Source organism: Bathycoccus prasinos (assembly GCF_002220235.1).
Source record: "Bathycoccus prasinos genomic : Chromosome_16".
Lineage (NCBI taxonomy): Eukaryota > Viridiplantae > Chlorophyta > Mamiellophyceae > Mamiellales > Bathycoccaceae > Bathycoccus > Bathycoccus prasinos.
In genome coordinates, this window is record NC_023993.1 from 219,347 (window position 1) to 236,183 (window position 16,837).

Here is a 16,837-nt window from a genome sequence, read left to right on the forward strand (position 1 = left end):
TGATGCGTTATCATTCCCGCGATGTTACTGTTCGAGGACACTCGTCCGGGAAATCCTTTCGTTCCTCTCTCTTTGACGGATAGATGTGAACTCGAAGGCGCGTTATTCTTCCTAGAAGAGGATTTTAAAGTGTTTTCGTCCTCGTCTTCGGTCGACCGGAGAGGAGGACGAATCGTCGCATCTTCTTCTTCTTCTTCTTCTCCGGGGTGGTTGTTCGGAGGTGTGTTCAGCGACGATCGCGCGGAATCCGATTGGAACCACCCTCCACTCGTCGTCGATGATGATGTCATCGAGAAGAAGAAGTCAAGAAGACGATAAAGAAGAAGATTTTGTCAACAAAGCGCCGTTCGTCGTTTTCTCTCTCAAACGTAATAAATATAATCTCTCTCTTTCGAACGACTTTCGAAAAGTGGGGTAAAGCAATACTACTTTTTCGATTATTATTAAGAAGTTGATGTGTTGTTGTTGCTCTTAAATCCGAAACGCGCGCTGCTTTCCAAAGGTGTTTTGTTGTCACGAGTTTAAGCGAGACGTCAAAGTAAATCTCTCTTGGAGAGAGTAGAGAGATACAAAACTCTCTTATTCTCCTTTGTTTGTGGATGAAAAAAAACGTTCGTCGTCTGGTCAATTCCTACGGTCAAACTCTCTCTTTTTAACTCTTAAAAAATTCTCTCCTTCCTTTGTTCTGTGGTCCGTTTGTTCTCTCGCTCCTTTTTCGCGTTTGCTTTCTGCCCCTCCTTTTCGTGTCGTACTCGCAAAAAGTCGTCGTCACTTTTAACACCACAGACAAAAGCATAATTTATACACATCCAAAACGAGATGATGATGATGCGTTCTTGTTCTGCGAGGACTCCCCCAACGGTGGTGGTCGAGAACACCAAGAAGGTGCGTTACTGTTTTTGTCGTTTCAAATTCTCTCTTTGCGCTTTTGGTGTCGTCGTGTACGTCGTCGTCTCTCGCGTCTGCACGATCATCGCTTTTTTGTTCGGGGGAGATACTTTTTGGATAGAACGAGAGCGGTGTTGGAACCATCCCGCGAGGAGAGTGAGCGTTCGTCGTCGTCGTCGTTGAGAAGGTCTTCTCTGAACCCTGTTGTTCTGTTCTTCGCGAGAGAGAGAGAGAGAGAGAGAGTCTGCGTTTGAAAGAAGAAGAAGACGGCGCGCGCGAATGCATTTCGATTAAAATTTCTTTCTTTCATCACTAATCTTTTGTCTTACGTCAACACACACACATTTTTCTCAAATATAAAAACAGGCGAAGAAAAAAGTACACAACAACAACAACAACATCAAGAAGCGAACGAGTGTGGTGGCTGCTGCTCGCGCCGACGACGATGAATCGAAAGCTTCGTCGTCGTCGTCGTCGTCTTCTGCTGATGAAAAATTCCAGAAGAAAGCAGTCGCGGCGGCGGCGGCCGCTGTCCTCGCGTTCTCCTCGGCGGAAGGCGCCGTGGCGGACGGATACGACGACTACTTGGCGTCTTTGCAAGCCGAAGGCGCCGCGCCAAGCGCGGTCGTCGTCGAAAAGGCGCCAGCTGCGACGACTTCTGATACTCCGAGAGAAACTGTTGCTGCGGAAGCGATGAGTGATGTAAAAGCGGCTCCAGAGGCTCCAGAGGCTCAACTCCAAGCGCCGCCGGCGATGCCGAAGCAACAAAAGCAAGTGGACAAAGAGTACGAACGCGCGATGGCAAGGGCGAGAGCGCCGAAGAAAGAAAGGTTTGAAACGAGAGGCGAGAAAGTGAAGAGAGAGAAAAAAGCGAAGGGTGCGCCGTCGCCGGCGAAGGAGCGACCGTCGTACGCGCCGAAAGCTACGAAGAACAACGACGACGAGAAGGATGAGTTTGATTTCTTGCCCGTATTCGCACTCTCCGCGGGCGCGGCTGGTGTCGTCGCGATTGGCTTGAACGCGACGGGTAAGAAACAGGAAGAAGAAGAAGAGGAAGAAGAGGAAGCGCCAGCGCCGATTAAGAGAAAACCGATGTTCACGACGAAGAAGACCGCGCCGCCACCGCCGACGCCGACGCCGGTGAAGAAGGCCAACTTCTCTGTGTTCGGGGGCAAGGCGAAAGAGCCGACGCCACCGCCGCCGCCTCCTACTCCGCCAGCGAAAAAGCCGATGTTCAGTTTCGGCGCGAAGAAAGAGTCTGCTCCTCCGCCTCCGCCGCCGCCGCCACCGCCGCCGGCGAAAAAACCGCTCTTTAGCTTTGGCGCGAAAAAGACCGAAGCTTCGACTCCTGCCCCCGAACCGGAACCGGTGAAGAAGAAACCGTTTACCGTGTTTGGCGGCGTGAAGAAAGAGTCTGCTCCCCCGCCGCCTCCGCCGCCAGCGAAGAAACCAAGCTTTGGATTCGGCACTGGAATTAAGAAAGCGACTCCGACTCCGCCCCTGCCGCCGCCGCCGCCGGCTGCCAAGAAGTCTGCGTTTGGAGGCTTTGGTACAGGGTTCAAGAAAGCGACGAGTACGCCGACTCCACCGCCGCCGCCGCCGCCTCCAGCTGCCAAGAAATCTGGATTCAGTGGATTCGGTACTGGGTTTAAGAAAGCCACGCCACCGCCACCGCCACCGCCAACCCCACCGGCCGCTTCGCTCAAAAAATCGGCATTCCCGAGTTTCGGCGCAAAGAAATCTGCGGCGAACCTGGAGATCGAAGCAAAGTCTACTCCGGTAGCGGTTGCGGAGAAACCGGCGATGCCAGAACTCAAAATGCCAGCAATGCCAGAAATTCCGTCTTTACCGGGTAACTTCAAATTCCCCGAGATGCAATTGCCAGGTAGTTTCGAAATGCCGGAGCTTCCGGGGAACTTTGAGATGCCGGAGTTACCGTCTGCGTTCGGTGGTCTCAAAATGCCAGTCATTCCAGGAACGCAAATTCGAACCGCAGAAAAACCAACGACTCCGCCAACCCGCGTTCCAGTGCCGGAGGTTAAATCTGAAGCCATCAAAGCGGTCATCGCCGCCGTAGATAAAGAAATTGCAGCCATCTCGAACGAAGCGAAACGATCGAACGCGAAGAAAAACCGCGACCGAACTATTCTCTCGCGTTTGAACGCAAAAGATCGTAAGGAGTACTCGCAAATGACCGAAGACGCGTTAAGATCGAAAAAATCTGTGATGAACATGAACCCAGCCGCGAAGGATCCGACCCCGGATACCTTTGTCGGCATCGAAGCGTCTGGTGATTTTTCCAATCTGGCGCTTGAAAGTGACATTCTCGCCAACATCGAAGCCGAAAAAGCCGCCTCGGCGAAAGCGATGAGAGATAAGAGACAAAAAGCTGCCGCCGCGGACGCCGCAAAAGTTCAAGCTGAACTCAAGAAGCAAACCATGGCCTCGGCGAAATCGATGAAAGCTGGCTTAGATGCCGGCAAAAGCGAGAAGAAAGCGGTGAAGGAACCAAAGGTAGTCCCGGCAGCTAAACCAGCCGCTGCGGCTCCAAAACCGACGCCAGTCGTCGCTGCGGCTCCGGTCGTCGTCGCAAACGACAAGAACGCCGAAGAAGCTCAAGCGTGGATTGATGCCTGGAAATCCAACGGTTCGAAAAAAACAACCGCGCCTGCGGAAAGTAGTAGTGATAGCAACAACATTAACGACGAGGGTGCGGACGAAGCGCAAGCTTGGATAGATGCGTGGAAGGCGAAACAATAAAAAGATCGACTTTGACGTTTTAATTATAACACACACACACACGGATTATTCAACTCAGATCTTATAACTACGCGCATTAAAGCCTAAAGATGCGTGCATATATGTGACGCGCAGTTTTTAGTTGTGCACACACAAAAAAAAAACGAACTTCCCACAAAGCAAAAATGCATTCGTGCACGTAATATAAATATAATACTAAAGGGACATGGCATCCAAGCGCCAAGCCATGACTCCTGGCCGTCCGGTGCGTCATCAGTATAATTCAGACGACGATTCAGACGATGGCGACGATTTGGAGGATGGCAATACTACATCTCGTGGACGAAGAAGAAGAAATCTTTTCACTCGCAAAATCCGATTATTTATTCAAACGAAACTCGAATCGTTTCGAGTGCGCGCGGAAGTGACTGCCTCGCATCAATCATCCGCCGGGAGGAGAGAGTTGATCGCTCTGTTTTCATTTTTATCCATGAGCATACTCGTCGTGTTCGCGCTGATGATTTGGTATTCCTTGGGTGGTGGGAGTTTTGGTTCCTCTTCTTCTTCTTCTTCTTCTTCTTTTTCGGTTGAAACGAAGCGTCATATGACGAGCGCGTTACCGAAAGAGATCGAGGTGAAGATTGAGCAATGGCAAAAGCTCGGTGGGAGACAGTTGTACGACCCGAACGATGGTGGTGGGATATTTCCAAAGTTTAAAGAGCAACAGCCCGCGGTTGTAAAAAAGCATTCTTCCGCTTCTTCCGGGACGACGCCCGGCGCCTCCTCTGAAGACGAAGACGATATCGTCGCCGTAGACATCGAGGATGAAGAAAAGAGTACCAACGGAAAAGGTGATAGTAGCGCGCACACGCCGCATGGGGAAGGTTGGAAATATTCCTCGTGGACGAAAACGTGGAAGGTGAAAGATATCGAGAAAACGGGGATCGAGAGCGAGGAAAGAGCGGTTTGGTTTTCGAGGAAGAGCGTTCAAAATCGCTTGGATTTTTCAAAGTTTATCGATTGTAAACGAGACGCAGAAAAAGATGACAATAACGATACGAAAACGACAAAACAAACGTCGTTCAAAGAAGGTGCGATGAAACTAATAAACGCCTTGCATCAAGAACAGTTGGCGGTAACGCAGAAAAACTACCAAAGAAACGGCTTCAACGACACCGATAAAAAACGCGTCGAAGAACTCTTCCCGCCGAAATCTCCGTTTGTAATATGGAAGAAGCACGGTCCATCCTCGCGATTGGTCCAACCGACGTGCGCACTGGTTGGAAACGGAGGGGAGCTTCGCAAGTTCAACTACGGCGATGCCATCGATAGTCACGATTTAGTCGTTCGATTGAACCAGGCGCCGACGATGGGTCACGCCATTTGGGTGGGAAGGAAAACTACCCATCGCGCTTTGAATCGATTATGGACGAGGCATTACACGAGAAGTCCGCACCACATCTATCGCGGATTCATCATGCCTATAGAGCGAAATTTAAGACTCGTCACTTTACGCTCAGATAAAGATGAGTTTACGAAGTTACACGATAAAGTCCAAGCGGAGAGGAAAGATGCGAGCGTGACGTATTTGACCACCAGTCCGATACGACACGCGAAATTTTTGCTCGAAAAGTTTCGCGAAGAAGAGTGCGTGGAGAAACACAAAGGTCCGTATTTTGGAGGGAACGTACCATCCACGGGGTTAGCTATGTTTATGGTGATGTCTAAAACGTGTAGCGTGGTGGATTTATACGGCTTTGGAGAGTCCAAATCTGCCGCTAAGGATGAGGAGGAAGAAGGAGAGGACGACGATCCCGCCGCGGCGTATAAATACCACTATTACAAAACCAGCGGCAATCGCGCCGTCGGCGACGACGTCCACTGCTTCGAGTGCGAACGTTTAATGTTGAAGAAACTATACGACCAAAACGTTATTTCGGGTTCTTTTTGCGGCGGAAGCGAAAAGCAAAAAGGCGATTACGCGTGCGGATGCAGGAAATTGAAGTGTCAGCCTCGCCCGCTGCTTCATTCTTCTTCTCCTTCTTCTGGTGAAAATAACGACGACGAAAACGGCTACTGTCCGGACAAAAACTGTCACGCCGTCGATGATCGAGTCGCGTTCACCGAAGACGAACTCGGTCGCGCGCGAAGAGAAGTTGAGCGATACGAACGCGACAGTAGAAAGAAGCACGAGAGAAACTCGTCGAACAAAGCTTTAAAGACGACGACGGCGTCGGAGAGAGCCAATCGAACTTAAATAGTTTAGTAGTTTAGTAGTAGTATAACAACAGCATAACAATAGTAGTATGAATAGTAATAAATAGAGCGGCGTGTAAAAGAAGTGTTGAAGACTGTGTGTTTGTTATACCCTGAAATTTCACTCTTCTGTTCAAAAACAAATTTTTCTCTTGTGTTTGAAAATGAAAAGGCACCTCTCGATTCCTCACTTTCAACAACAGCAACGCGCGTAAAACGTCGACGTTGCTGTTGTTGAGTCAAAAAGTCACTCACTCTTCTCCTCAAATCTCATCGAGAGTCGATCGATCGAGCGCGGAATTTAGTCGTTCGTGTAAAGCGAGAGCGAGAATGGCAAACGTCGCGTCGCATCCGACCGCCGGGGTTCCTCTGGCGTTGACGTCAGGGGATCGATCTTCCTCCGCGTTTTTGCGAGAGAGGAAGAAGGAAATGCAAACCGCCGCGAAATTGCTCCTCGGAAAAGACGCGATAAAGTTATCCAGCGACTGGGGACCGGCGAATTTGAACTTGAGTTTAGATGTCGTGGATATTTTCGCGAATAACTATAACATTTTCGAGCCGGAAGTGAGAAGAGGGTTCTTTTACGCGCTGTTTTTCACCCGAGGGCTGAATTCCACCGCCGTCCAAGGGAAATCGTCCTCGAAAACGTCGACGACGAATTCAAACGTTTTTGACGCGGTAATTGAATTGGGCGCGAAAGATCAAGATCAGTGGGTGCAAGCGATTTCAAAAGCGATCAAGAGTAGAAAAGAGAAAGAAAATGAAGAGAGCGTGTCGGTTGTGGACGTGAGTGCGTTTGTAGAAAGCGTGCCCGTTGTCTCGGACGCGCTGAAGAGCATTCGAGAGAAGTTGAAGAGTCTCATCGATCGCGAGGAGACGAAGAAGATGACTGGCGGCGATGAAGAGAAAGAAAAAGACGCGTTATTTTCGACGTTCAACAACGTCTACGCGCCGTTAGAGAGCTCGTATTTGAACAGCAGTAGAACTACCACTCGTGGTAGTAACTCCGATCAAACGACCTCGACGAGTAATAAACACTTCACGCTGAAAAAGTTGGAGAAACCGAGAAGAAAGTCGTACCTCGAAGTGAGCGCGAAACGCGTCAATCGGTTCGGGGACGTCATTTCGAACGTCGATTCGTCGACGACGGGTGCAACCACCACCGGTTCAACTGCCATCGTTTCTAAATCTCTCGAGAGCTCGTTTCAGCAGCAACAGCAACAAATGAAACCAAAGTCGTCCTTCTTACTCGACACCAAGAAGCGCACAATTTCCTCGCACGGCTACCAAGTTTCGGGAACGAAACGTACGTTCGAAAACCGCGATGGGTCTGCGAAAGACATGGAAAAAGAGAAAGAAATTAGACTGCAACGACTGAAGCTCATAAAAGAAAAGGAAGCCGAGAGGAAACGGGTGGCGGAAGAGGAGATGAAGAAGAGGCGCGAAAATTACAAAGCTTCCGTCGAGGCGAAGAAACGCGCCTTGGACATTCAAGAAAAGTCAAAAACGACCATCATCTCCACGCCAAGTCCGTCCGATCGAACTTAATAATCTCTCATCATCATTTCGTGATGATGTAAAGGGGAGAGAAACACAAACAAACAATTATTATATTATACAAACGAATCAGAAAACAAAACGAAAAGAAAAGAAACAAACAAAACGAGAAAAAGAAAAAGAAGAAAGAAAAAAAACGGATCCGTGTACAAAACAACAAGTCAAGAATACATATATTATTAAACATTTTAGAAACCAATAGCCACAATTAGCAACAGAAAGAGAGTTCGTGAGAGAGTAGTATGATCAAATCACAAACAAAAGGGCGATAATAAGGAAGAGTGTAAACCTTTGAGAGAAGAAAGAGTTTTTTAATGCAAACAAAAAGGATAAAAAAACTCACCACACAACAACAACACATCATATCATCGACACGCGCGGAAGAACTCTCACATATCATCATCACAATGCGTTCCCTTCGACGACTGACCAATCTCTCGGCCTCCTCGTCGCTCACTACTCCTACCAGTTTTTATAAAAGTTGTTCTTGGAACAATACGAATGCCGGGGGGGTGACTCTTCTGTCCTCGTCTCGGTTGATGACGACGACGTCTTCACCTCCTCCTTCCCCGAAAGGTTTTTACGAACTCCGTCGGTATAAAATCCCACCGGCTAAACGGGCGGAATACATCAAACTCTGCGAAGAGTCCAGCCAATTGAGGAAGAAACTGACGCAAAACGGGTTTTGCGGTTTCTACGTTCCCGAAGTCGGCTCGGAGTTAAACACTGTCACGCACGTTTACCACTACGAGGATTACGACCACCGAGACAAAGTTCGTTCAGATATGCGCAAAAACGAGGAGTGGCAAAATTTTTTACGCAAGAGTTTAGGGATGGTGGAAGAGCAAACGAGCGAGGTGTACATCGAAGCAGCGGTGGCGACGAAGAGCGCCGGCTTACACGTGAATAGTTTTAAAGAGAAAGCTTCGAAAGATGAGGATTCCAACGCTTCTTCTTCAATCTTTGAGATCCGAACGTACACGTTACAGTTAGGCTACAATCCGATACCGAAGATGCAAAACTTATACGCCGAAGGTTTACCGTCTAAAATTGCCTCAGATACGGAAAAATTAAGCGAACTCGTTTGGATTGGATACGCAGACGTTGGAGATTTAAATAAATTCGTGGAAATTTGGAAGTATCCGAGCTACCAATCGCACATCAAAGTCAGAGAAGCGGCGAGGACGGCGGACGCTTGGCGAGAAACCATCGGGAAAATAGCGCCAATGGTGACGCATTTTAACACGACGTTGTGCAGTGCTGCGCCGTTTTCACCGGTAAAATAGATTATGATGATATATGCTTGTTGTTTGTAAATATACAAAGTGCTTTCTTCCTCGCGACTCTTCTCTTCTCGTTGCAACAATACTTGAGCAGATTCATTTTCAGCACTTTTCCTCCTCTTTTCGCTTCTCGCACACTTCCTCCACTTTATCCGACACAGAAAAGTTTTTATTCGATATCGATTGATGACGATGACGATGACGATGATGACTCTGAATTCTTCGAAGAACAATTTCAGTAGTAGTTTTACTCGCTCTTTGTCTTCTTTAAAGTCTTCTTCTTCTTCTTCGAAAAAACCACAACAACGAGAACGGGGACGACTGCGGATTGTTGTAAACAGCGGCGACTTTAACGAGGAAAAAGTCGGCATCGTTCTCGTCGACCACGGGAGTCGCGCCAAGTCGAGCAACGAACAGTTGGAACGATTCGCGGAGATGTTTGAGATGATGTACGGGAGTACCATAGGTGGTGATTATAATAGCGATGATAATAATAGTTATAGTAAAGAAAGAAAATACGAAGTTGCACCGGCGCACATGGAGCTCGCGTCGCCGTCCATCGCGGACGCTTTTCGCGAGTTGATCGAGACGAAAAATTGTAGAAAAATAGTCGTCGCACCATTTTTTCTGAGCCCGGGAAGGCACGTGAAAGAGGATATTCCGCGGTTAGTGGAAGAAGCCGCGGAAGAATACAGAGGGAAATACGAATTAGAGTACATGGTAGCGGCTCCGATCGCTTTACATCCGTTGATGACGACGATCATTCACGAACGCGTGGAAAAATGTTTAGAAGTGAACGAGAAAGGCGCCGGAGAGTGCGACGTTTGCGGAAGAAAAGATGCCGGGATCTCGTGCAAGATGAAGAGAGTATAGATGAGGAAATGATAGCAATGTAATAAGTAGTAATGCAGCCTTTATTATAAAAAATTAGTATTTATCGCGCGATGATGACTTCGTTCGTCGTCATCTTTGTCAGTCATCGTATTTTGATTTTTGTTCTGTACACTAGTATAGTTTTCTCCTCACTCTTTCTCTCTCTCTCTTTCTCTTTCTCTTTCTCTTTCGTTAAATAATTAATGGTTTCTTCTTTTTACTGTATGCCTTTAGGCTTTCCTAGCGGCGTGGAAGAGTTCTATGTATTCAATCGCAGGTCTGTTCCACGACCAATCTTGGCTCATGCAATTCGCTTGCAACTTTCTGAACACATCGATGTCGTTGTAGAACATGTCGATACCTCTATCTAACGCGTAATCGATCGATCCTTCGTCGGTACCATCGAACGAGAATCCGTTCGGGGTCATGCCTTCCCAGGCAGCCTTAGCATGATCGTGCTCGACGTCAAAAACGGTATCGGCTAATCCACCGGTGCGTCTGACCACTGGAACGGTGCCGTAACGCATGGCAATGAGCTGCGACAAACCACACGGCTCAAACATGGACGGGACCAAAATCATATCCGCTCCGGAGTAGATGAAGTGTGACATGGTTTCGTCGTAGAACAGGTGCAACGCAGCCGTGTTGTAATGCTCTTGCTTTAATTGATGCGCCATCTCTTCAAATTCTTTTTGGACTTTCTCGTCTGGTGCAGAGCCTAACAAGCACACTTGACACCCTCTCTCCAAAGCGCGATAGATTGCTCGTTTAATCAAATGGATACCTTTTTGATGCGTCAAACGCGTGACGACACCTATCATCGGAACTTCTGGATTATTGTATAAGTTTGATCTCGAACACAACGCTTGTCGTGCAGCAGCTTTGCCCGGAATGACTTCGTCTTCGCCAAAGAATTGCGGTAAGAACTTGTCGTTTCTCGGATCCCAGATGTCCGGGTCTATGCCATTTACGACGCCGTGCAATTTGTGCAAGTTTGGATTGACACAACCTTCGTGGGCGATCTCCTTGGCGTACGTTCTCGATACCGTGGTGGCAATCGCGCAATTATTCATGGCGTCCGCAATCAACGCTTGACCGTAGTGCAAATTGTGGATGGTGAAAATCACTTTTGGGTTATCCAAACCATACGGCGCGTAATCTTCGGCTAAAAACTTTGCCACCGGTGCCGTTTGCCAATCGTGGATGTGAATGATATCCGGATTCCTGCCAGATTGTAACATCCACTCGAGCGCGGCTTTTGAGAAGAATCCGAAACGTTCTTGATCAGTCATGGGAATCGAGAGGTAGTCCGTACCGTAGACCATGCCTACTTTAAACATTCCATTATCTGGGTCGATAAAGAACGTTTTGACGCCTTCGACGGTGCCAGAATATACGTGATTGTACGTTCCACCCCACTCAAAACCTTTCTCTTCTTTCAAGTCATCGATTAAATCATATTTCATGCAATCATATTTCGGCAAGACAACTTCGACTCTGTGTCCTTCGGCTTCAACCGCGAGCGATAACGATGTGACGACGTCGCCTAAACCACCGACTTTAGCAATCGGCGCCATCTCAACGGCAACTGACATGACGTGCATTGGCTTTTCGGCAGCCTTCGATCCATCCGAATTGATGCCTCCGGCGATAGGCAAGTGATAGTCCAAACGATTACGGTTATCGTAATTGTTACCGTCCTGATCGCAAAAGACGAAATCAAACATGAACGCGTCTTTCGGCGACGTCAATTCGACGGAGAAATAATCTTGCGAATCCGCCTTGCAGCTTGGATCTGGGGACAATTTCGTGATCGGTAACGCCTGTTCGTGGTTCCATCGGTTCCACCCGCCGACGACGGAAACGCCCGTCGCATCTTTCAAAGTAGTATTCTTTGGATTATAGCATAATTTGAAGGGTTCGCCGGCTTTTGGAAACTCTGGAATGGTGAACAAAACGTGCGCTCTTTGTTTCGCCGTGAGTTCTGCAGCTTTCACTTTCGCGATTTTCTTTAACTTCGTTCGTTCCGCTTGTCTCAACTCTTCCAACCGATCTTCTTCTTCTCGCTCTAATCGAAGTTTCGCGTAGATTTTGATGCACGACTCGATGCGAGATCTCTCCAGCATTTCGTTTGCTCCCGCAACTGGAACGTGGAAATCACCTCTATTGTTGTTATCGTATGCGCCGTTACCGTCGGAGAAGACAAAGTCTAAAATGACTGCTTTGCTCGGCACGGAAACATCCAAGTCGAACCAGACGGTAGAGTCATCGGCAACGGCCGACGTTCTTGCCTTCATTTCAAACTGCTCGGCACCATTCGACCATTGGTTAGTACCAAAATGAGCAAAAACTTTCGGTCTACCGTTCAAAACGGTGTTTTGGTTGCAGTACGAAACGGTGACGGATTGACCGGGCACCGGAGTCGCCGGAGACACCGTCCAGAGCGCATCGTTCTTCGGCGATTGACCATGCGAGTGCTGTTCCATGCATCTGACCTTATCACCAGCGATTTTCAACGCTTCTGCCCAGTCTCTTCTCGCACCTGGAGATGCTTCGGATTCTCTCGCCAATTCTTCGTATTTTGCTCTCAAGTGTTCGATATTGTCGTCGTTCAAAATCTCCGTCTTTTCTTGCAATTTCTTTGCTTGTTGCTCTGCTTTTGCGTACTCAGCATCGGCTTTTGCTTTCGCGGCGTCCGCTTTGGCTTGTTCCTCTCTCGCGAGCTCTTCGATTCGGAGCTGTTTTTCAATCGCTTTCCTTTCCGCTTCCGCTTGAGCTTGTGCCTCAGCCTCGGCGATGGCCCGCGCTTCAGCTTCTCCTCTCGCCGTCGCTTCTGCCTGGGCCGCTTCTCTCGCTTCCATTTCTATTCTCTCATTTTCCGCTTGCGCAGTCAAAGCTTCTTCTTCCGCTTGTGCTTTCGCCAAGGCTTGTTCGCGTAACTTTTTCGCCTCTGCAGCTGCTTTCAACTCCTCCGCTTCTTGCCTTAAACGCATCAACGTTTCTTTCGCTTTCTTCGCCTCTTCCATCTTTTTCAACTCCGCCACGCGTTTAGCTTCCTCTTCCTCTTCCGCTTTTCTCTTCAATTCGGCTTCGGCTTCGGCGACTTTCTTGGCTGCCAACTCTTCCGCTTCTTTCGCTTCGCGGATAGCTTTGTTCTTCTTTGCCGCCTCTGCAACTTCGCGCTTGGCGAGTTCGTCTTCGACCATACCCAACTCACGGACTTTAGCCGCTTCAGCTTGCTTTTGCTCGAGAAGATCTCGAATAGCTTGCGAACCTGGAGACTCGATCGTCGTCGTCGATGCTTCTGGGGCAACAGCTTCTTGTTTCTTCTTCTCTTCGGCGAGTCTCTGCAACCTCTTCGTTTCGGCTTCCATGGCTTTCAATTCAGCTTGCGCGGCGGCAATCTTTTCAGCGTTTGCGCGCGCTTCTTTTTGTTGCTTTTCCACGATTAGACGCGCTTCTTCTTCTTCCGCTTTTTGCTTCGCTTCCGCAAGCTGTCTCGCCGCTTCGGCCTCGTCTTTCGCTCGTCTCGCCTCTTCGGCTTCTTTCTTTTGTGACTCCAGTTGGTCTTCGATGTCCTCAATCGCGCGAAGATCTGATTGCATTTCCAAGTTTTCCAAAAGCTCCGACTCTAACTTTTCCACTATGAAAGCTCTGTCCAAGAACGGATCGTTAATACCCGAGCGAATCCCAGAATTCGTGTTCATGAAATCACCCGACTCTTCCAGATACGCCGCGTACTTTGCCTCCTCAGCCTCTGCCATCAATCTCGACGCTTCCAATTCTTCCGCTTCTTTTCTCGCCTGCTCTTCTTTCGCCAACAGAGCTTTCATCTCGTCGTCCATGACAACCGTGCCAATATTAACAGCCTCTTTATGCTTCTCCGCTTCCATGTGCGCGACTCTCGCTTTGCGTTCGTCCGCCGGTTTCGGTTTCTGCGTCGTCGTCGTCGTCACCGGGTTATCGTGCTCTGGTTCTACGTTATTCGCAGCACTCGTAGCAATACCTTTGTCGCTGTTCTTTTTCTTCAATCGTTCGTTTTCTTCCACTTGCGCTCTCATTTTCAAAAGTTTCTCGCGTTCTTCTCTCAAACGTTCCAGCTCTTTCCGAGCGATTTCTTTCGCGTCCGGCGCTCTCGTCTTCGTTTGCGATTGAATGATATTCGCGCCGTTCCCGTTCGCAACTTCTCTTTTCAACGCGTTGATTCTCGATCGCATCGCTCTCACGTCCGCCGCTCTCGGTTTCGAATCTGAATCTGGATCCAACATGTCTCTAAACTCTTGTTCCAAGTTCGCGAGCTCTTGAGATATCGTGCACGAGGAGGACGAGGAAGTGTCTGCCGCAGATGTCATCCGCGCGACGACACCAACTCCCCGTCGTTTTGTTTGTCCTCCTCTTAAACCGAGAACATCGTGATCGTTCGAGGACGAGGACGACACCACCACCACCCTCGTAAAAGGGCGACTGAGAACATTTTTCCTCCTCGTTAATTTTGTTCTTCCCCGATGAAGATTATCCGCTTTCGCGGTCCCGGCGTTGTTGGTAATCTTCTGAATCTGGTTTCGAGACGACGACGTATTCGCACCTCCCGTGGTAAACTGCGTCGTCGTCGTCTGAATCGTCGTCGCGCGCATTATTATGTATTGTTATTCTTCTTCTTATTCTTCTAAAAATGATAAACCTTCTTGCGGCGGAAAGCGCTTTTCCTCCTCCCCTATTAAGAGAGTATATGAAGAACTGAAGAGACGCTTTATTATTTCTGTGGTCGCAGAAAGGCCTCGACTCCACAAAAACAGAATGGCTTTATCCACGAACAGAAAGACGAAAGGGAGAAACGAGAGGTAAAAAGAGAGGTGTCGAAGAGGATTCAAGATTCGAGAGAAAGGGGCGACCCCCTGTCAGAAAAAAGAAAAAAATTTTTATAAAAACGTCTTTCGTGATGAAATCTGTTCAACTAGTAGCAGTTGTAATAAGAGTAAGAGTATTACTATTAAATGTACTCGGGTAACTCGTCCAAAACTTGGTCAAATTCGACTCGAAATTCCTCCTTGCCACGGTTACTCGTTCCACTGACGTATAAGACTTTATTCCCGTCGTTCTTTTGGACTCCCCAAACTTGAGAGTGACTCAGTAAGGAGAGGAAGGAGGTGACGAGTAATCCGGCGAAACCGGCGTAGACGAAAGGGACGCCCGGGTCGGTTTTCAATTCTAAGCCAGTCGCGCCGGATATTTCTTCGACGACTAAGGAGATGTTGTCCACATCGATTGGTTTTTTGGAGGTTGGTCGTCGAACGCCGACGAAGGCGCCTTTGGAGTCGTAAATGGCGACGGATTGGAAGTCTCGCGCGACGAGGGAGATGCCTTTTTTGTTTTCGCTCGCGTCGGCGTCGTCGCCGATAGGGAGGAAAGTACCCCAGATTTTCCCTTTGAAATTGCCTTTGTTTTCCAAATTAGCCATCGGTAACACGAGCTCTTCTCGTTTACCAATACTACTACTACTACTACTACTACTACTACTTCTGCTTTTACTGCTACTGCTGCTCTCGCTATTAGTATCACTATTCGTCGCGTCCACCTCGAGTTTTGGTATAACCGTGACTCTCATTGAACTCATAGACCAATCCGTTTGGTACATAGTCACGCCTCCGTAACGTAAAGGCACGTTCACTGATATCACTTTGTTATCCACCTCGTTGCCTTTCTCGTCAATGACGGATAAGTTGGAATAAAATTGACTGACTTGACCGCTCGGTAAATAATCGATGGTGAAATCCTTCACGAAAACTTGATTCGTTTTCGCGAATTTCGGGACTTTCGATAACGGTGATCCTCTGGTTAACCCGTCCGCAATGGTAAAACTGGTATCTTCCGGTGCCATGATAGATCCACCGAGGCCGCCTAATGCGCTATACGCGCACCCGCCTAACGTTAACAGAAGCGCGAAGTGAACACCAATCGGCGCCAATCGCCCAATCAAACCTTTAAACGCGTATAAATATTGCTCTTTATCTTCCTCTCTCAAGAAAACTTGGTACCCTCGTTCGGCTAAGCTGTTCGCTAAATCTATCACGCTCGCATCTTTCACGCTCTCTCGTTCGTCCATGGTTTTCGAGTTGACTAAAAATTTCGGTTTCTTGATAAACTTCCACTTTGCGGCGACTCGCCACACCGGTAACTGTTTTGTCGCCGTACACGCCGTCAACGAAACCGCCAACAACGATAGTAGCGATAAGAAATACCACGTCGTATACACGTGGTCTAACCCGCTATTCAAAATGAATGTAAAATCCAACAGACCGAAAAGCGGCGCGTCCTCGCCGACTGGATAATTTTCCACGTACCACGCGTAACTTTTATTCTGTTCGATGACGGTCCCTAAAGCCGAGAACCCCGCGATGGCGCCAAACTCCGAAATTGCTAACGGTAGCGAAGACACTCGCTTCAACGCCTTCTTAAACGTCTTTTTTATATCGCCCATTAGGAACTCGTTAAACGCTCGGTCTTCTTCTTCTTTCGTTCGCGTCGTATTCGTCCCGCGAATCGTCGGTTCGGGCGCTTTATTCTTCTCGTTGTCACCACCGTTCGCGGCGACAACAACGCGTCCTCCTCGCAACTTCTTCTTTCTTATGGTCGTAGTTTTATTCGTCATCATCATCTTTATCGTCGTCGTCGTCGCATCCCTGCTGAAGCGTATTATTTTGTGTTCTTCTTCTCCACCACTCGAAGAAAGAAGACAACAATATCGCACACTCCTCCTTCTTCTCATCGTCGTCGTCGTAAAAGTCCTTCGACTCGTTTTCGACGACGATGAGAAACGCGACGACGAGTTTTGACGAAAACTTTGAGGACGAGGAGAATACGTACTACTCCTCATCATCTCACTCTCTCTCCGTCGGTTTTTGGTGGAAATGAAATCTCTTTGAAAGACTGAAAGACGTCGACGCCGTCACAACGCAAAACACAATTGGAATTAAAAGAAGAAGAAGAAGAAGAAGAAACTTTGCCGCCCTTAGTATCTCTTATATCTTCTTTTAATTCCAACAACAACAACAACTTTTTCTCCTTTGCGCGCGCGCGTATACACACACACAGAGAGAGAGAGAGCTCTGAATGAGTCCCGTCAACAAAGAGTTTAATAATAATACTACTCTAATTTGTGACGGATACAGTGATGAGATTTTACTTCCAATACGACTCCTCTACTAAATACTACGAAGAAGACAAACGAACAAAAGCGCTTG

At 48.2% G+C, this 16,837-nt stretch overlaps 7 protein-coding genes across 7 annotated transcripts; 5 read left to right on the forward strand and 2 right to left on the reverse strand.

Moving 5' to 3' along the window:
- Positions 1-1,581: 1,581 nt before the first annotated feature.
- Positions 1,582-3,648, forward strand: Bathy16g01090 (unknown protein; the record flags this gene model as incomplete). The annotated part of the gene is made up of 1 exon (XM_007508598.1): positions 1,582-3,648. One exon carries the CDS (start codon positions 1,582-1,584, stop codon positions 3,646-3,648), a length of 2,067 nt encoding a protein of 688 aa, XP_007508660.1.
- Positions 3,649-3,874: 226 nt separating this feature from the next.
- Positions 3,875-5,884, forward strand: Bathy16g01100 (CMP-N-acetylneuraminate-beta-galactosamide-alpha-2,3-sialyltransferase 1; the record flags this gene model as incomplete). Its single annotated transcript, XM_007508639.1, has 1 exon — positions 3,875-5,884. The coding sequence occupies one exon, from the start codon at positions 3,875-3,877 to the stop codon at positions 5,882-5,884; it is 2,010 nt and encodes a 669-aa protein (XP_007508701.1).
- A 329-nt stretch (positions 5,885-6,213) lies between these two features.
- On the forward strand, positions 6,214-7,431 carry Bathy16g01110 (unknown protein; the record flags this gene model as incomplete). Its single annotated transcript, XM_007508623.1, has 1 exon — positions 6,214-7,431. The coding sequence occupies one exon, from the start codon at positions 6,214-6,216 to the stop codon at positions 7,429-7,431; it is 1,218 nt and encodes a 405-aa protein (XP_007508685.1).
- A 416-nt stretch (positions 7,432-7,847) lies between these two features.
- Positions 7,848-8,726, forward strand: Bathy16g01120 (predicted protein; the record flags this gene model as incomplete). The annotated part of the gene is made up of 1 exon (XM_007508608.1): positions 7,848-8,726. One exon carries the CDS (start codon positions 7,848-7,850, stop codon positions 8,724-8,726), a length of 879 nt encoding a protein of 292 aa, XP_007508670.1.
- A 189-nt stretch (positions 8,727-8,915) lies between these two features.
- On the forward strand, positions 8,916-9,596 carry Bathy16g01130 (predicted protein; the record flags this gene model as incomplete). The annotated part of the gene is made up of 1 exon (XM_007508579.1): positions 8,916-9,596. One exon carries the CDS (start codon positions 8,916-8,918, stop codon positions 9,594-9,596), a length of 681 nt encoding a protein of 226 aa, XP_007508641.1.
- Positions 9,597-9,826: 230 nt separating this feature from the next.
- Bathy16g01140 (soluble starch synthase III-1) lies at positions 9,827-14,230 on the reverse strand (the record flags this gene model as incomplete). Its single annotated transcript, XM_007508491.1, has 1 exon — positions 9,827-14,230. The coding sequence occupies one exon, from the start codon at positions 14,228-14,230 to the stop codon at positions 9,827-9,829; it is 4,404 nt and encodes a 1,467-aa protein (XP_007508553.1).
- A 356-nt stretch (positions 14,231-14,586) lies between these two features.
- On the reverse strand, positions 14,587-16,245 carry Bathy16g01150 (ResB family protein; the record flags this gene model as incomplete). Its single annotated transcript, XM_007508559.1, has 1 exon — positions 14,587-16,245. One exon carries the CDS (start codon positions 16,243-16,245, stop codon positions 14,587-14,589), a length of 1,659 nt encoding a protein of 552 aa, XP_007508621.1.
- Between the last annotated feature and the right edge of the window lie 592 nt (positions 16,246-16,837).